Below are 19436 nucleotides of genomic sequence, written 5' to 3' on the forward strand. Positions count from 1 at the left end.
ACAGCTCTACATAGCAATAAACAACCGTCTAAGAAAAATAAAGCAACTAACATGAAAGATTATATACTACAAAGACCAAAACTAAACTACTCTCCAACAGCTTCCTCTCAAGGCCAAGCGAAGACAACACAGCCCACCACAGTATAGCAACCACAAAAAGACCCTCTACCTCCCTCTAATCTCCCAGTACGGCTGGTCACCGCGGGAGAGTTCGACCAAAACCCTCCAAGGAAAACACATTTGGTAAAGACAAGCAATTTCAATATTTGTACTTTCAACGTTAAATCACTATCGTCAGCGACAAAATTTATCGAATTAAAGGCAGCTCTACAAAACATTAACCATGATATATTGGGAATGAGCGAAGTTCGCCGTCTAGGTCAGAATATTATCGAGGATGAAGATTACATCATGTATTACTTAGGCAAAACCAAAGGTCTTTACGGAGTGGGCTTCCTAGTCAAGAAAAAATATAGAGCAAATATCAAAAAGTTCACTGGAATATCGGAGAGAGTCTGTGTACTAGAAATTGAACTGGAAGGCTTACTTTTTGCAATAATTCAGGCTTATGCACCTACTGAAGGATCATCCCAAGAAGACATAGACAATTTCTATGAAGACTTGGCGACAGCTCACGACTCTATCTCTACAAAATACATAATCTCTATGGGGGACTTTAATGCACAGATCGGAATACCCAAAAGCCATGAGCATACAGTTACCGGCAAATATGGCTATGGGAAGAGGAGCATTCGTGGAGGAAGACTCATTCAATACGCATACGAATACAACATGAAAATTATAAACACCATGTTCAAGTTAAAAAATAAAAATAGATGGACATGGATCTCTCCAGACAAAAATACAAAAAATGAGATTGATTATATTATGACTACAAAACCCCACTTATTTTCTAAATATGAAGTACTGTCGTCATTCCACTTTGGATCAGACCATAGATTGCTAAGAGCTACAATCAATCTGAAATCAAAGAAAAGAAGTAGGCGATACTTTTCTAATACGTCAACAACGTTGAAAACGTTCAAAGAGCAAGAAACATACCTTGAAAACCTAAAAAGATATATACCGGAACTTATATCGACACACGAAAATTATAGAGCTGATGCGTACTGCCAAAAAATTATGCACTCTATATTCGAAAGTTTAAAAGGTATTAAAAGGAATGAGAGACGCAAAATTTTGTCAGAAAAGGCACTAGAGCTTATGAAAGAAAGAAACAGTTTACAAAATAAGTCTAAACTAAATAAGAACGATAAAGAAAAATTGAAAGAACTCTACAAGACTACAAATAAAGAAATAAAAAGGTGCTACGATTCCTACAGAATAAACACTATACAAAGAAACCTAGAAAAGTTTAGATCAGCTAAGAAAGCAAATAAAGAGTTAAATAGACAAAAGAATTGGATTATATCACTTCAGCGCGGCTCTACCAAATGCAAATCCCGAACGGAAATAATAAATGTAGCTACTGACTTTTATACAAAACTATACAGCAAAACAAACTCCTTAAATAAAATAAATGTTTCTAACCAATGCAGTGGTACCTTCCCCATTCAAGAGTTCACGGAGCCCGAAATCCTGAAACAAATTATGAAGCTTAAATCGGAAAAAAGCCCGGGGCCAGACGGAATCACAAACGAATGCATCAAATTTGCAAGGACTCTATTACTGACACCTATCACACTTCTATGGAACAAGATATTGCACGAAGAGGCTGTGCCACAGATATGGACAGAATCTGAAATCATCTTACTATATAAAAAAGGTGATCCAGCGGACATAGGGAACTACCGCCCTATAAGCCTCATGCCTTGCCTCTACAAATTATTTGCTTCCTGTCTGCTCGAAAGAATATCGCCTGTCATTGACGCACACCAACCGATCGAGCAAGCAGGATTCAGAAGCGGTTTCAGTACAGTGGACCATATTCAAGTAGTCGACCAGGTAGTAGAAAAGTATCTAGAATTCCGAAGGCCATTATATCTAGCTTTCATAGACTACAAAAAAGCTTTTGATTCAATATCACACGATAGCATCTGGGAAGCATTAAAAGCACAAAATATAGAAGAAAAATTGATAAATATCTTGAAAAACATCTATTCCAATAGTACAAGTAGAGTCAAGTTAGACAGAACAGGCACAAAAATAAATATAAATAGAGGCGTGAGACAAGGAGACCCGATCTCCCCAAAACTATTCATAGCCGTCTTACAAGATATAATGGAAACCTTACCATGGTCTAAACAAGGCATCAACATGAATGGGAAGTTTCTAAGCCACCTTAGGTTTGCCGACGACATCATCCTGTTTTCAGAGACTGCACAGCAACTAAATAGCATGATAGATAACCTACATCAAGCTAGTGTTAAAGTTGGATTAGAAATGAACCTCGACAAAACAAAAGTAATGACTAATTACCATAAATCACCCATTTTAGTCAATAATGTACCTCTCGAGTTTGTAGAAAACTACATCTACCTGGGCAAACAAATCTCTTTTAACAATGAAAGAAATATAGAAGAAGTAGAGCGTAGAACCGCGATCACCTGGAATAAATACTGGGCTCATAAAGAACTATTCAAATCACAACTCCCATTGCCAGCCAAAAAAATCGTTATGGATTCTGAAATACTACCTTGCCTCACTTACGGTTGCCAAACTTGGACGTTTGATCTCAAAACAAGAAACAAAATCCAGACTACCCAGAGAAAAATCGAAAGAAGCTATCTAGGCATAAAATTAAAAGATAGAGTAAAAAACGTGGTCATCCGCAAGAAAACTAAAGTCACTGACGCCTTAACTTTCGCACTACAAAGAAAATGGAAATGGGCAGGTCACGTGGCTAGATACACCGACGACAGATGGACCACAAGGTCAGTTACATGGTCGGGACCAAGAGGCACTAGAGCGAGAGGCAGGCCATATGCCAGATGGGTAGACGAAATAGTGGCGACAGCGGGTCGAAGATGGCCAGCCGCAGCTACGGACAGAGAGAGGTGGAATTCCTTGGAGGAGGCTTTTACCCAAAGGGGGTCCATACAATATAACAACCTAGACTGAAGACACACACTACCAATGTAAATAAATTGTACTAACAAACTAACCATAATTTTTATTTGTAATATAATTACTAACTCACTAATCTATACTATTCTTAAGTTTATTATTATGGTATCAAAAAAAAAAAAAAAAAACTTGTATTTAATTTAATTTTATTATTTTTTGTATGGAATTAAATAAAGCTTCATTATTATTATTATTATTATTAGGTTTGTCATAATAAGATATCGGAGTTTTGGAAGTACTCGGGCCAAGTTCTAGCTGCGCTGATTGAGTCCTTTCAAGGTTCTCACGCTGACTTTCTCCAAGTGCTTCCAGGTTGCTACCAAAAGCGTAATCGGGTATAGCTCCTGGATTTAATGGAAAAACTCCAGTGGCTCTAAATCCGGATGTTGCATTATCACTGGTGGCTGTTTTTCCCCAAGCTTGATTAAGTAGGGATCCAAACTGATGTCTCGTGAGTCGCCGTCCAGGGTGCTGTTTCATCCACAATCTGCACGATTCATAAAAATAAGTTTTAAGAGACTTAAAAACGGCAACGTCTAGTGGCTGTAGATAGTGTGAGGTATGACTTGGCATCGATAGCATGATAATGTCATTATCGTTGGCAAATTGCAGCATTTTGACAGAATTGCAATGGGTAGAGTGACCATCGAGCAAAAGCAGCACTTTCCCGGCTGGTTTCCTAGGCAGGAAATGAGATTTCATCCATTCTAGAAATAAATCTGAGGTTATGTAGGACGATTTTGGGGACATAAAAACCAGTGATCCTGGCGGCAAACCATCTTCAAATTCTGGTTTTTTTCTTTTCCCTTTCATTATGCATGTGGGGGGCAAAAAGTTACCTTCCGCATTACAACAGGCTATGACGGTAATCGTTTCGCCTTTTTCAGTGGACGTCGACATAGCTACAGCTTTCGAGCCCCTTTCAGCCAAAACATATCCCGGTTTATTGTTTAGTGGTAACCCTGTCTCGTCCATATTAAATATAATAATAATAATAATAATAATAATCCTTTTATTTAAAGCAACTATGGCTCAATTTGTTAGTATACAGACACTTAAAAACCTAATGTTAGTACCTTACCTAAACTATATTCGTGGCAACAGACAGAATTATTTACAAAGGTGGCCTCACCAACACTTTAACAATGTGTTTAAGCATTGGTGAGTCCATCTTGCTCGCAAACATGTTCAGGATGCTGTTGGAACCTGAGCGCAGTCTTTTCAGCAGTGATGCTGACTTCTTCCGCATTATTGCAAAGAAGTCATCGGTCCGCTCGTCTGCGAACATGCCTGAGGCTGAACAGAACCGTGGCAAGCCCAACAGCATCCTAAAACCATTATTATACTGCACCCTTAGGGTGTCTATGGCCTTTTTTGAAAAGTTGACCCACAAGCTTCCCGAGTAGAAGTTTTGGCAGTATGCCTTGAAAAGTGTGATTTTTGTCTCTTTACTACATCGGGCGAACCTGCGGGCCAACATATTACATTTAACTGCCAAGGCCCTTCTCTCTCTCTCGATGTCGACATGATCTTTAAGGTCCTCCGAAACATAGTGACCCAAGTATTTAAATTGTTGCACACGTATGAGTGAAGCTCCGTTCAATGTAATTTTTGGTTCGTATGTCACCTGTTTACGAGGGGCCTTAAATACCATGTATTGACTTTTGGTCACGTTGTATATCAGACCATGTCTGGCAGCATATTCCTGGCAGGTTAGAAGTAACTCCCCAAGTAACAAAAAGTGGTCTTGTAGTGGTTCCGGAGCCAGGTCTATAACAGGCTAGTAAAAGTTTATAACCACAGAAAAGGGCCCATTTTATACGCGTACTTTTGCTAATAAAACACTCATAGTAGACTTGGCGAGCACCACTTAGATCAATAATACACTTATAGTTGGACTACGCAGAACTATTTGCTCCTGCGAAGCCAGCTATGAGCATCTAACAGAACCAGCCACCACGACTTAAGCCCATAATACACTTATAGTTAGACTCCGGAGAACCATTTGCTCCCGCGAAGCTCACTATTAGCATTTAATAGAACCAGACAGGCGTGTAACGTACTCCGCGCTTCTATTACTAGCTACTTCAAACATTTGTGAATTGTTATTGTGTTATGTTGTGCGGTCGTGGAGAAAAATAAAAAAAATAAAAGGTAAGTTCATCTATTATATATAAAATATATTAATAAGTATTTCGCACGAAATATTATACGTGCATACGTGTGTGCACGGCAAACGCGTAAGTATTTTCGGTGAAGTATATTGTGTTTTACATCTCAATTTTTGTTCGCCTTTTGAACACGGCGTATTTACAAAGTTGTGTTTAAAAATAATATTAGTCCTAACAGCATTGTCGCGCCATATTGTGACGAATTAGAGTTCCGCACACAAATGTCTTAAATGCTTGCTAAACTAAGAGTTTATTATTTTTATGTTTTAGTTGTGACTTGGATCGAACTACTATGGTCATATTTCTAGACGTAGACCGTTTTTTGACTAAAAATGATATCCGAGCCTTAAAAACTGCGAGATGGCCTTGGATTGAAACTCATTTCTTGTTATCTCGCAATTGCCATGGTTGTGGCAAGAGAGTTTCAACATATTCTGGAGAAAGGCCAGTTCATATTGTTTTGAAGGAAGAACACATAAAATTATTGTTAAACGAAAAAAATTTTTGGTGTGAAAATTGCAACTTCGCCGTTTATGACCATTTCACTAGTGACGAATGTGAACTAGGTAATTAATTTTATTACTTCATTTCATAAATATTTTTTAAAGATTGTAATTGCTGCTTGGTGGAAATCATCCGTAAATATACTAGATAAGTATTTCTAGGGTTTAACCTGTGGTATAACTGCGGGGAATCCCTGTGTTATGTAGGTAATGTTTGAACTGAAGTTAGCCGCGCGCGCGGGATAGCTGGCGCGGCGCTCGCTCGCCAGTCGCATGCCGCGTGCGTGTCTGTTCTTGTTCAGTAAGCTCTTAGTTAGCTGTGCTAATGTGATGACGGCGGACGTGCGTGAATAATATTGAGCAATAATTTTTCGTTTACATCACAAAGGTTGATGTTATGCACTGCTTACTTAACCTGTTCATCTGACGCCCACTAGCACCAAAGATAAACCACCGGCGCCGGTTAACCGAACTTTGACAACATCATACCATAGGAACATATTTTGGGATAAGTATTGGTGCAGGTGGGAACTAAGGACTAAAATTTCAATTGTTCTTGCATCTTGACTCATGACGCCTTGCGTACCTGAACCGGTGCTTTTCTTAGTGCTTACGTTCGTCCCTAATATTCTACCTATATCGTTTAAGCAAAATTGTATTACGTGCAAATTAACTTGTGTGCGTTTCACAAGTGAGCTCTCTTTTCGTTATGTTGGCAGCATGCGAAATTGTTCGAAAATAATCCGTAGGCTCATGTAATAAGGACGTTCATTAAAGAATGGGCATAAGGACGTCCTTATTGCATCTCCATACAGATTATTTTTGGACAATTCGCAATGCTGCCAATATAACGGAGCTCTATGTAAACTATTGCATCTGTCTCCGTAAGTTCGTTCGGTTTGTTTCTTATGGTTTGATGTATTATAAAATGTATTTATAGTTACATGTATTTTTTTACAGATTCCTGCCATGCCTTTCTCAGTAGTGCAAACAATTGAAAAAGGCGAATTAAGATTAACGGCCGTACCAGATCTGTGGGTGCATAATAAATTACTTTTTTGGCCAAAGAAGTCAGCAGATAAATTAAGGAGGCAGGAAAATAGTTCACCTGATGCTTCTTGGGAAATCATGTCATGTGATGTAAAAAGAAAAAATCTTAAAACATTTCAAGAGGCACAGGATGAAATTGATACAATGAGTGACAAATCAGATACTGAAACTGACGAAGGAGATACGAACCGTCGATCATTACGCAAGGAAAAATATCCCTTGCCAGATAAATCTTTCAACGAATTGGCGAAGACTTTAACAGATGTAAGTATCATCCATCATCCAAGTTACCAGTTCCTATACCAGTTCTAGAACCACTAGATGCCACGTTTGACACATATTGCGAGGGTTATTAGGTATTATCAACCGGTGACCCCGCCGTACAAACGAAGGAAGCACAACTATCGACCCACTATCGACCAAATCTCTGTAATTACACGTCACGCACACAAACTCAACATAAATTCTACGAAACTGGCCACTTAACACCTTCCGATACGCATTTGACACAACGTAGTGATTATATTTTTTTGTTTGACACTTCAATGAAATAATTTAATTTTAAATCGTATCGTAATCGTGCTGTGCAAATTACACAACTTCAAATTGAAGTCTAGGGTTGTCAGAAAATAAATGGGGTAATTTTGCCTAAAAATGAGCAATTTTTTTTTCATTATATTTAGACAAATTTATATTTTATTTTTGATGACAATCATAATATAACTAAGCGAAAAAGGCTGTTTTGTTAATTAAAAGATTTTAAATTGATATTGAAATTTAACTAAAACAAAACTTATTACTAAATTGTAGTACATTTAATATACCAGTCTCCGTCATAATAGCTGCATGCCAAATTTATCATGAAGTACCTAGGTACCTACGTAATTGGTGTACGTACGTTGGACAGATAAAAACATACGTTTTTATCTGTCCAACGTACTTACCATGTTGTCTTCTATGTTTTTTGTAAATGTATATGTTTGTGTGTGCAATAAAGAAATAAATAAATAGGTAATCAAAATCTTACTACATTAATAATATTATTTAGTTATAGTTAGTCCATGATAGGTAGTAGTATTGGCATCACTCAGAAAAGCAGGTATTATTTAAATATTTTTATCGAATTATTGGAATGTCCTCTCCAAAACCAACACAAAAAAACACAAGTTTAATGTGTAAGGTTATCCGAGAGTAATAATCTAAACAAACTAATGCCAAAATAAGTAATTTAATTAGAGCGTGATTGCTATCACAACATCTAATTATCCAGTTCACAATCCAAATACCGAAAATATGCGATATCGCTCCGAATCTCAGAAGGAGACTAAACTAAAACCTTCGAAACGCCCGTATTTATGCAAGTTCAATCTTGTTGGCCTCCTAGCAACAGATTGTATGACATCGAATGAGCGAAATATCGATTTTATCAAACTACCTGCATTAGATAAATTAATAATTTTATATTATTTTTGACAACTCAAATCAATTTTTAAAAATAACCTTACAGTAGGCACCCACCAAAACAACCTTAGCGACGAACGGAGGACTCGTCACGCGTGATGTGGTCAAAGATGGGACGCTATACGGATAGCTAGAATATTTATCTTTATTTCGGTATTTTTTAAGGTCATAAATGTCAGAAAACACAAGACAAATAAAATATGAACCCATTTTGAATAAATAACTTTGAATTTGGCTTAGAGAAAAAAAAAACCGCTACCCAAGAGCCGCTTTGTGTAATTTGGTAAGAGATCTACGATATAGGGATGTAAACTTGCCCGGTGTATAACACCAAAAGTAGTGAATAGTCTACTAAGGGCGCTTGTACACGCTAAGAAAATTTGCCGTTCCTGCGGCAGACAAGACAAATTCTTCGTGTAGACGACAAGAATTTTGTCTGTTCCACACACGAAAACTTTTCGTGTCTTCCGCAGACAAGACCAATGGAAACGTGTACACGACACGATTCTTTTCGTGCAGTCGACAGTCGGGCGTAGGGCGCGCAAGTAATAACAAGTGTAATCAGTGAGTTTCGTTTATTTATATAAATGTTAACTACAAAGCAAAAAAGAATGATAATTGCATATTATTATTATAACAAAATAAAAAAGGAAACAAAAAACAAGAGACTTTACTGGGTTCATCCAATTATACAAGAGAAAAATGAGTTTGGCGGGTTCATTACCCTTTACCGTGTCATGCGACAACATGAGGAAAAATTTGTGGATTATTTTCGCATGAAAATTTCTACGTTTGACAAGCTTTTGACAACAATAGAAAATAATATACGACATGAAAATACCAAAATGCGAGAAAGTATTCCTCCATACATTAGATTGGCCGTAACATTAAGGTAAGTAATTTTTTTAAGCATATTGATTTGAACGTTATACAATAATAAATGTCTTTGAAGTGTTACATGTTTCCAAATTCAACAGACTCCACATGTTCATATTCTTCAGAAAAGTCAAAGTGAAATTCATCTGTATGCGATGTTTCCACACTACTAATAGTTTCAGTGTCAAATTCAATGGATGTAGATTTTTGAGTACTGTAACCTGGTCGAGTCGAGTATGATGGGCCGGGTACGTTAAATGACGACGTAGAAGGCTGCGTTGTTTTGTAATACTCAGTACTCCATTGATGCTGAACATCACTTCCCTTTCGTTGTTGCGTAGAACGCACAAGTTTTAAAACTTCAAACTGGAAATCCACCATTTCCTCATCACTGAACTTATCAACACTCGGAGCTATACTTTTAAAAAATGACATGGCACGGCTCTCTTCTTCTTTGGTAGCAGCCTTTATAAATTCTGCCATATTTTTGTCCACCTCGCTAACATCCTGTTTCTTTTTTTTCGCGATCGGTGTATGTTCTACGGGACTTTTTTCCACGTTTGTTGTTTCGGGTATATTTGACTCAGTGTCTCGGCGTGTTACAATTTTTGTCAAAAATAACATTTCGTCGTAAAAATCACATTTACGAATCTTCTTAGCACCCGATCCCGATTTCATTTCTTTAAGTCTTCTGTGACATTTCATCCACCTATCTCGCAAACTTGTCCATTTTTTTGCTGTAGACTTTGCTGAAACAAAAAACGAACTACCGTTAGAAAGTAGGTACCATCTATTGCAAGTAGACATAAACTTCATATAAAAAAGGAAATGACCTCATTGTAAGAGTAAGAACACACTTGCAATTAATCGCACTGCAAGTTGCAAGTGTGTTCTTGCTCTAAGACATTGTTACAATTTTTTACAGATACATGGCAACTGGAGATGCCTTCGCACGTCTTCATTTCGATTTTCGAATCGGAATAAAAACAATAGCGAACATTGTACGTGAAGTTACTCATCATATTTGGTCAGAATTATCTACAGTTTATATGCGGATGCCAACACAAGAAGAATGGTTGAATATAGCACAAAGATATGAAATAAATGCCAATTTTCCACACTGTCTTGGAGCACTGGACGGGAAACATATTAGAATAATTAAACCCGAAGAAAGTGGATCAATGTTTTTAAATTATAAACATTTCTTTTCTATTGTTCTCATGGCTATTGTGGATTCCAACTACAATTACATTTTTATTGATGTAGGGTCGTATGGTAAAGAATGTGATTCAAATGTTTTCAAAGAAACACAGTTTTGGAAAAAACTTGTTGACAATACGTTAAACATACCATCCCCATGCTCTATAATAAATACTAACTATATATTACCATATGTTTTTGTAGCTGATGAAGCTTTCGCACTTCATGCTAACGTACTTCGACCCTACGGTGGTAACGAACTCACAAAAGAACAAAAGATATTTAATTATCGCTTGACAAGGGCAAGAAGATACGTCGAGTGTGCATTTGGAATAATGGCCAACAAATGGAGAATTCTGCACCGATCTTTAAACTTAAGTCTCGATTTAACAGTTGCTATTGTAAAAACTACTTGCGTTTTGCAAAATTTTATTCATACAGAAGAAGGTCACGTTGAGCCTTTAATCAATCGAGACCGATTAAATAGTCCATTGCATTTAGAAGGCAATAATCTCACAGCAGACGAAATTCGTCAAAAATATACTGAATATTTTTCCTCTGATGAAGGATCACTGCCATGGCAAGATAAATACACATAAAAAATAAGTTCTAAAACTAAAACCCGACTACTAAATTTTAATCCAAAAAGTGTGAAACAAGGAATTATTCTTACCTGCCATATTGTTTAAATAAACAATTACATGTTATATTTTTTTTCATGTTTATACGTATTTTATTATAAGTATTAGTCATTATCGTTTTTAGCAAAGCCGTGTCCGTATGCTACTTAGCGCTATTGAACTTATGATTGCTTGCAACTTAAATCTTTTATTGTAGATGTATTTAATGTGGGTAACGACAATGATTAATATTTATAATAATATATAGCTATATAGAATATATCTAGTAATCTGAATTTTTGAAAATTGTAAAAAGATAGTAATATGTTGTAAGTACTTACCATATTCATTTTTTTTGACATTTGTCATTTCGTCGAAGTCTTTGTTTAAGATAGTAAATATTTCTCTCCATGCTTCGTATGTGAGTCTTTTATCTTTATATATGTCTAAAGTTTTGTCCCACAATACCGGTCGTCCTTCTACTAAAGTTATAAGTAACTCATCAGCCATTTTGTACTCTACGCTGCAATACACGTCCACACCAAACGCACAACGCACAACAAAAACTGGGCTGGCTCAACCCTACTACACCGCCCCCCCGCCGCTCCGCAACAACGTTCGCCGCGTCGTGTCTTGCGCAGACAAGATTTTTTTCGTGCACCGCTGCGAGCAGTGTACACAGTTATTTTCTAGTTACGACACGAATTCTTAGGTACGCCCGGCGTTTTTTCTTAGCGTGTACAAGCGCCGTAACCCTGCGAGATACGCTAAATAAAATCGCTAACTGGTACATACTTGGATTATTATTAAATATTTTTAGTGAATATATTGCGTTTTTATATTTGACTTTTTAACTTTTTTATTTTTAACTGTCAGGATACGATTATATAGTAAACATGGTGATGGGCACCCTGTTAAGCAGAGATTTTCAATAAGGCCAGAGGCCCTATACTGTAATTAATCAAAATTATGTAAAAACAGAGTAGGTAAATTTTAATACGTTGCAATCGATAAATTATTATTTTCTAGCATCGAACATCCATCGATTTGTAACTATCATAATAAAGACTAATCTAATGAGATCTCATTTTTTAATAATCATCGTGAAAAAAAAATTATTAAAAATTATTGTAGCAAAAAATTATTAATTCTGATAATAAAATTAAAGCAGCTTGGGATATCATCACGGATGAAACTGGGAAACAAAAAGTGCATAACAATAAATTGGAGCTAAAAATTAATAACCGTATTATTGACTCCAATATTGAAATTGCAAATACATTTGAGAAATTTTTCCAGAACATTCCAGTCATCACTACTAGTTCCCTTAGCTCTTCACCAACAGAAGCCTATGATCTTCTCAGGGCCAATGTCACTGAATGCGGTGTGTTGTTTAGGTTTGAATACGTTACTCCATATGACATTGTTAAAGTGTTCAAATCTTTACAAAGCAAAAAAACCGGAGATCTGTGGGGAATATCAGTAAAAATAATTAACAATATTATTGATATTATTGCGCCATATCTAGCCTTAATTTTTAATGAGTCTGTGGATACAGGCGCTTTTCCAGATCTCATGAAATGTAGTAAATTGATACCTCTTTTTAAATCGGGTAGCAAAAGTGACCCAAACAATTACAGGCCAATTTCAATTTTGCCAACACTGAGCAAGATATTTGAGAAAATCATGCTCAACCAACTGCTTCAGCATTTCAATTTAAATAAGCTACTCCATTCTGATCAGTATGGCTTCACTAAAGGTCGATCAACAACCGACGCGGCCGCAATGCTGTTAAAGCATATATTCAATGCGTGGGAGGGGTCACAGAATGCCATTGGTATTTTCTGTGATTTATCCAAGGCATTTGATTGCGTTGAGCACGAGACTCTTTTAGTTAAATTGAGCCACTATGGAATCAAAGACACTGCGCTTGGTCTCATTGCGTCCTATCTTAGTGATCGTATTCAAACAGTATGTGTGAATGATGTGAAGTCATCCGGATCAGCCTCAATAATGGGTGTTCCTCAAGGCTCTATTCTAGGTCCTTTCATGTTCTTAGTATACATAAACGATTTACCATATGTAGTCCAAAATATTTGCGATATCGTACTATTTGCTGACGATACGTCTTTGATTTTTAAAGTCGATAGAAATAAGGACAATTTTGACGATATAAATGGTGCCATATCTCAGGTAACTCACTGGTTTACTGTAAATAATCTACTTTTAAATGCAAAAAAAACTAAGTGTATTGAATTCGCACTGCCCAATACCAAGAACACAAGTAACATTAATTTAATGATAAATAATGATATTTTGAAAATAGAAGAGACTACTACATTTTTGGGGATAACCTTAGATGCGAAGCTGCAATGGGGCACCCATATATCAACTCTTGCTGGCAAACTAAGCTCTGCTGCTTACGCGGTTAGAAAGATTCGACAATTAACTGACGTGGAGACCGCAAAGATAGTATATTTTGCTTATTTTCATAGTATTATGTCTTATGGAATCTTAATATGGGGTAGAGCGGCAGATATTGGGAGAATTTTTGTATTACAAAAAAGGGCAATACGCGCAATTTATAACTTAAAACCACGCGATTCACTTCGAGAAAAATTTAAGGAAATAGGTATCCTTACCGTAGCCTCTCAATATATTTACAACAACATAATTTTTGTAAGACAAAATATTCTTAGTTACAAGAAGGTTGGCGATCTACACAACAGGCTGACTAGACACCGTAACAGGCTTGCGACTCCTACGCTCCGTCTCAGGAAGGTCCAAAAGTCATTTGTGGGAATGGGTATAATCTTCTATAACAAAATTCCTCAGTCAATTTTGGACTTGCCTTTACACAGGTTCAAAAAATCTATTAAAAATATGCTCTTGAGAAAAGCATATTATACTATCGAAGATTATGTAAATGATAAAAAAGCGTGGATTTGAACTTCGATTCGCTCCAGCAATGCGCAGGACTTCAATTGCTTTTATACATGGCATAATATTGTATATCAAATCTTTGAAAAGAGCAACCGCCGAGTTTCTTGCTGGTTCTTCTCGGTAGGAAAGGCATTCCGAACCAGTGGTAGATGCTTTTGACGATTCGAAAGAACTTGTAAAAGTCTAATTGAATAAAAACATTTTGAATTTGAATTTGAATTTGAAAGGGAAAAATAGGGAAAAATAGGAAAATAGGCAAATTTTCATATGTGAATGGTATCATTCCATAACGCACACATACTCATCAACTGACAGTTCCCCTGCTTCATTTGACTTTTCGGAGCATACCATCCTGAGTATTTATTCATCCAAGGGTATTATATGATAGAACAATAAAATTTATAAATTTATATGTATCACCCATTATTGGTGAGAGGTGGTCAGCCTTTCGCCTATTATACAGCAGTACCCTTATATCCCACTTACAGACTCAATCATCTTGGTGAAAGAATTGTGTATCCTGCGTTGGTGGACCTAAGTAAATAAATAAATAAATAAAAATGTTATAATCATATTTTTTTTCAGAATCATAATCAAATGCTAAGTACCACAACACCAGTCACTCAAGTAGCCCAGAAATCCCAAGAAGACACAAATTGCTGTTTTGTGCCCCAAGACCAGATTGTTGGTACAGTCGAGGGCAATATTCCTGTCACAATTCCGGAATCGAATTTCCTCTTTTATACACATACAGAACCGGAAATTTCAACACCAACTAACGAGATTGAAGCTATTAAGGAGAGCATAGCAACCATTATAGCCAATCAAAATTCCTTACATGAAATCCAAACTAATATGTGTGTAAAGATCTCAGAAATACAAACAGAGCTAAGATCATTCATAAAAATGAGCGTATCACAAAAAAGAGTTGACGAAGAGCCAACTCTAATAAAAAATATCAAAGACCTTGAGGAATTTGAAAAAAATCTATCAAATAGAACATTCAAAGATAACATGTTGATGAAATTTGTCGGTGTGTGTTCTAAAGGTTTGGGCAAAGGCGGCGTAAATGCCTACCACTTGGTCGATTCTTTGTTTGAAAGAAATTTTCTTAAGCAATGTACGTGGACTGGCTTTTCCAAGAAAGAAGCAGTAAAAATATGTTTTAAAGCGTTTACGAGAACGATTTCTCTTTTTTTTGATATTATCCACGCAACAGATGAAAGTTTTACAAAAGTGGACTGCGATAAATTTTTTAAAACTATTTTGAAAAATGCTCATAAACGCAGCGAAAGCAATCAGAGGATGTCGGCTCCAAAAGTTAGAGTAATAAAGAGAAAAAGGACAGCAAAAACTCTTCCAATAGATGTGCCGATTGAGAATGTTAACGGAGAGGGCTCCGGTCAAAACAGCGTCGAGACTCCCGATTTAAACAATGAAGAGAGATCTGACCAAAATGATGTTGAGATTTTCTATCAAAGTGATGAAGAGAGGCCTGATAAAACGACGAAGGGATGTCCGACTAATTGAGTACGTAGTTAATGTTTTCATATAATGTTTACACACCTACATTTGGTAACTCGATTCATTTTTTGTCGCTGATTTTTGAATAATCCTAGATTAGGTGGGAATAATTAATTATTGATGGTGATATTACTTAACAAGAGGTTAAGTTTTCATAGTTGTTATTTCTAAGTTTATTTTAAAGTTCCTTTGGTAGCTAAGACTTGTTGGTTGAATAAAAGAGCACCTATTTAACTAAACGTGAAAAAAGTGATTTTTGATGTACCTATATAACAAAATTTTGTATTGTAGTACTTATACCTAAAATTAAAAAGCAAACAAGCTATGTAGAAAATAGTAGTACCAATAGTAAAAGCTGTTTGTATTGATGAATGCTATCATCTGCTTATGGGATCAAAACCTTCGAAACGGGTTGGAAGATTTTTGTGTGGAGCCTGAGGGGTTGCGTCCCACCTACAACTTTTCTTGTGAAAAGTCGTAGCCATTGATGGAACTTCCATAAATCGATAGATTGTTTCAATACGAATCGAAACTGAAGAGTGATAAAATCTCTTAAAGTGTCACATTTCCGAGATACAGGCCATCAAACGTTCTAATATTGGAGTTTTGAAACTTTTGACAGCCTTTACCTTGGAAATGTGAGATTTTATCACTCTTTAGTTTCAATTTGTATTAAAGCGAACTATCGAGTTATGGAAGTTCCATCAATGGCTGCGACTTTTCACAAAAAAGTTGTAGGTAGGCCGGGCCCAACCTAGGCCAAATGCTGTTTTTACCATAGTTTTGTATATTTTTTTTAATTTGTTGGAATTGTGAGTTTTGTTCATTAATTTTTAAGCACATAATTTTTTAATGTTAAATTTTTTAACTTTTTTTGTTTAACCTACAACTATAGAGTATTTCGTTAGCATAACTTAGTAATCTGACGAATTTTGGCTATTAATTTTAAAGTCACGTTTGGTTAGTCAAAAATTATATTTATTTTTATCTATATGTAAGCATAAATAAAGGAAAGGAAGTATTTGATACACAAGATACTGAAGGACTTGTAATTGTGATAAATGATTGTGACTGTTTCTTGTCAATATGCTAAAGGAAAGGAACGTGATTACCTCATTGATTATACCTTTTAAGATTGATTTTGGTCTCGCTTTAAGATTATTGTAATAAAAAAAATTGTTATTGAAATAATAAAACTTTAATTTTGATTATTACAGACTTTTATTATGTTCACTTACAGAGTATGTAACAAAGGTATGAAAAACATTTTCCTACCATACAAAATACTCACCATTTTACACTTAATAATTGAAATTTTGAAAATATCGGCCTCTCTGTTGCGATGTAATTCATCATTATCACACTGATAAATGTTTAAAAAAGAAGATTTTAGTGGCTTTTCAAATGCATCTTGAGTTCGTTGCACAACAAAACCACGTATTTCTATATCTTGCTCCTGGGTCTGACTATTGTTTTTAATATAAAATGATATGAATTCAACCAAGTGATTATCATTAGTGAGAAACCATTTGTCTTGTTTCTTTTTTGATAATATAAATGAATTTAAACATAAAACATTTTTCTTTATAACTGGACATTTGTTGTTCTCTGTTGTTAGACTATTTAACTCAACTAAATCCCTTTCAATGATTCTCCTTGCAATTTGACGTAGTGGCTTTTTTCCATGTCTTACCATATGCTTCAAATGTTGAAGTTTATTTTCGAATTCGTAGGCATTAAAATTTTGCAGAGTCCCGAATTTTTTAACCTCGTCAACTAAATGTGAGAGATTGTGAATGTTACTTGTCACATAGTCTTTACCGTATATTCTTTTGAACTGTTCTGTAAAATGTGCCAACATTTCTTCAGCAATCTGAAGGAATTTAAAATGTTTTTCGATCGAACAGATTGTGATAGCACAAAAGAAATGCATGAAATGTGTATAAGCTTCTTCTTTTAAGACCTCCTTAAGAATCACCAAGCTAAGGTAGTAAAGAAAACTACGAAACTCTGAACCTTTCCAGTGTTTTAAAATGTCCAGTGATCTAACTGACCGATGTATTTCTGTAGGCATTTCACAATCATTTAAGAAATTGTCAACTTTAGCTATATCGCTAGCACTCCATTTAGTTAGATAAATACCAAAATTGCCATCACGCCATCCTATTAGTAATCTTTTCATAAGCCCCAGGTCAATGAGATGCAGCGAATCTGACACCGGAAAATCTTCAATCATATCAATGTTGAGTTTGAGTAACGGCGAGTCTAACTTGTGGTGTTGCCCGTATTTCTTTTTACGAAAGTCTTGGTCATTCCTTTTGGGGCAATTAAACTGGGGAAATGTCACAGTATTTGATTTGTGAGAGTATTCCCCGACCACCGTGCATTTAAGGCATCCATGTTTACTATTAAAGTTCGATACACCTGAAACAATTATATTGTTTTTAATTAGCTGAATTAGTTAATTAGCTGATAGTTTGAATGAATGAATGAATGAATGAATGAATGAATATACTTTTATTGCACACCACACAAATTATAAGAACAGACAAAAAGAGCTTAATAACTAGTATCTACTATATGTTTCTATACTATGTAATTAGTGAAATAAAAACCTTTTATCATAGCTCTTGCAGGTGAATCGCAAATGAATGCTCCTAATTTGACATGTATTATTTTTTCTCTTTGTGATTTGTCTGTTATTTTAAGTCCCTCTTGAAGTTGCTGCATTTCTGTTACAAAAGGTCCCAAAAAAGTGTCAAGATCTTTAGGCTTTCCATCACCAGCATAGATACCTATGAAAAAAGCAAACATTGTCATCTAAGATTTTCATTATTTTGTCTACGAAGCTGACGTAACAGGTACTTACCTACGACAAAAGGCGGCAGTGGAATTTCAGATACTGAACATAAAATGGGCCAAAACTGGTACTTAGAACTTTTAAACACTGGAAGGCCGTCAATGTTTATTTTTAAAGAAATTTTATCAGGTGGGACAGAGAGCTCTTCAACAATATTTTTTAAACATTTTTTCAGACCATTATGCCAATATTCCCCTGGAGCTGAACAAATAATATCCACATTTGCCTTGTTTGTTTGTAGAAGAGTTCGTGCGTCATTAGGGAGGATATTTTTCAACTTTATATTTAAAATTTTTAATAATGAATTTAACGCCACATGTGGAATAATGTGTTCTACTGCCCATTTACTAAGGTTACTACGTAGTTTATTATTCTCCTCGTATGTTGAATAGCAGTCATCTTCATCTTCCTGCTCAGAATCAGAGTTGTCACAAATATATTCCTCGTCATCGTCCGAGTCTAAATCACTTGTTGTGGGTAAAACCTTGTTTTGTACCGAAACGCCACTACTAACTCCTGGACTAATATCTTGAAAATTATTATTTCGTCCGGAACCCTCACCATCTTCTACAGAACGTTCTTGGCTCGATGTAAATCTAGTACTCGGCACACTTATCATTTGTTGGTATGTTTTCTGCACTTTCCTTTTATATGAACCGCTTTTTTTTAACCGCTTCCATATGTTTATATCCATTTTTATAATAATTTAATAAAAACCCAATGACTCAAAAGAAATCAAAATGGCCGTGAAGATGCGATAAACATTAAAAGCAATTGTCTTCTTAAATGGACTTCACGAAGATATCTTTGGACACTAATAGTTTTACAAGAAACCTTTACATAGAAATTAAGACTATAACAGCATTCGAGAGTCCACAATAATACCACGTACGTTCTTAGAGGAAACCATTGTAGAATTCACTTATAATTGGCACGTAAAGTTGACTTATAAACCCCTACAAGGTCAAGTAACAAATGCAAATGGTTCTAAGTGTATTTAGTTCTATAAATTACTATTACTGGCTTAAGACACTTATAGCGGATTTATAATTACTTCTTGTAGACAATTATAAGTGTAACTTACTGGAGCAAGTTTTCTCAAGTGTATTTACACCTATACAACACTTTTATAGGCCTTCTT

The 19436-nt window shown here is 35.6% G+C and overlaps 4 protein-coding genes across 5 annotated transcripts; 2 read left to right on the plus strand and 2 right to left on the minus strand.

Moving 5' to 3' along the window:
* Nucleotides 1-3511: 3511 nt before the first annotated feature.
* LOC123878440 lies at nt 3512-4741 on the minus strand. Its single transcript, XM_045925612.1, has 2 exons — nt 4220-4741; nt 3512-3574 (listed from the first exon to the last, which is right to left on the minus strand). The coding sequence occupies exons 1-2, from the start codon at nt 4739-4741 to the stop codon at nt 3512-3514; spliced, it is 585 nt and encodes a 194-aa protein (XP_045781568.1).
* Nucleotides 4742-4806: 65 nt separating this feature from the next.
* LOC123878625 lies at nt 4807-16646 on the plus strand. 2 transcript variants are annotated; one of them, XM_045925932.1, is made up of 3 exons: nt 4807-5824; nt 6722-7075; nt 14497-16646. In XM_045925932.1, the coding sequence occupies exons 2-3, from the start codon at nt 6731-6733 to the stop codon at nt 15439-15441; spliced, it is 1290 nt and encodes a 429-aa protein (XP_045781888.1). In that variant the 5' UTR covers nt 4807-5824; nt 6722-6730; the 3' UTR covers nt 15442-16646. The 2 variants fall into 2 exon arrangements, with proteins under 2 accessions (XP_045781888.1, XP_045781887.1); XM_045925931.1 differs by having other exon boundaries at nt 4807-7075.
* LOC123878654 (protein ALP1-like) lies at nt 8631-11721 on the plus strand. Its single transcript, XM_045925967.1, has one exon. It carries the CDS (start codon nt 10078-10080, stop codon nt 10945-10947), a length of 870 nt encoding a protein of 289 aa, XP_045781923.1. The 5' UTR covers nt 8631-10077; the 3' UTR covers nt 10948-11721.
* Nucleotides 16340-18614, minus strand: LOC123878441. Its single transcript, XM_045925614.1, has 4 exons — nt 18305-18614; nt 18051-18230; nt 16727-17859; nt 16340-16357 (listed from the first exon to the last, which is right to left on the minus strand). The coding sequence occupies exons 2-4, from the start codon at nt 18163-18165 to the stop codon at nt 16340-16342; spliced, it is 1266 nt and encodes a 421-aa protein (XP_045781570.1). The 5' UTR covers nt 18166-18230; nt 18305-18614.
* Between the last annotated feature and the right edge of the window lie 822 nt (nt 18615-19436).

This window comes from Maniola jurtina, chromosome 26, assembly GCF_905333055.1.
Source record: "Maniola jurtina chromosome 26, ilManJurt1.1, whole genome shotgun sequence".
Classification (NCBI taxonomy): Eukaryota; Metazoa; Arthropoda; class Insecta; order Lepidoptera; family Nymphalidae; genus Maniola; species Maniola jurtina.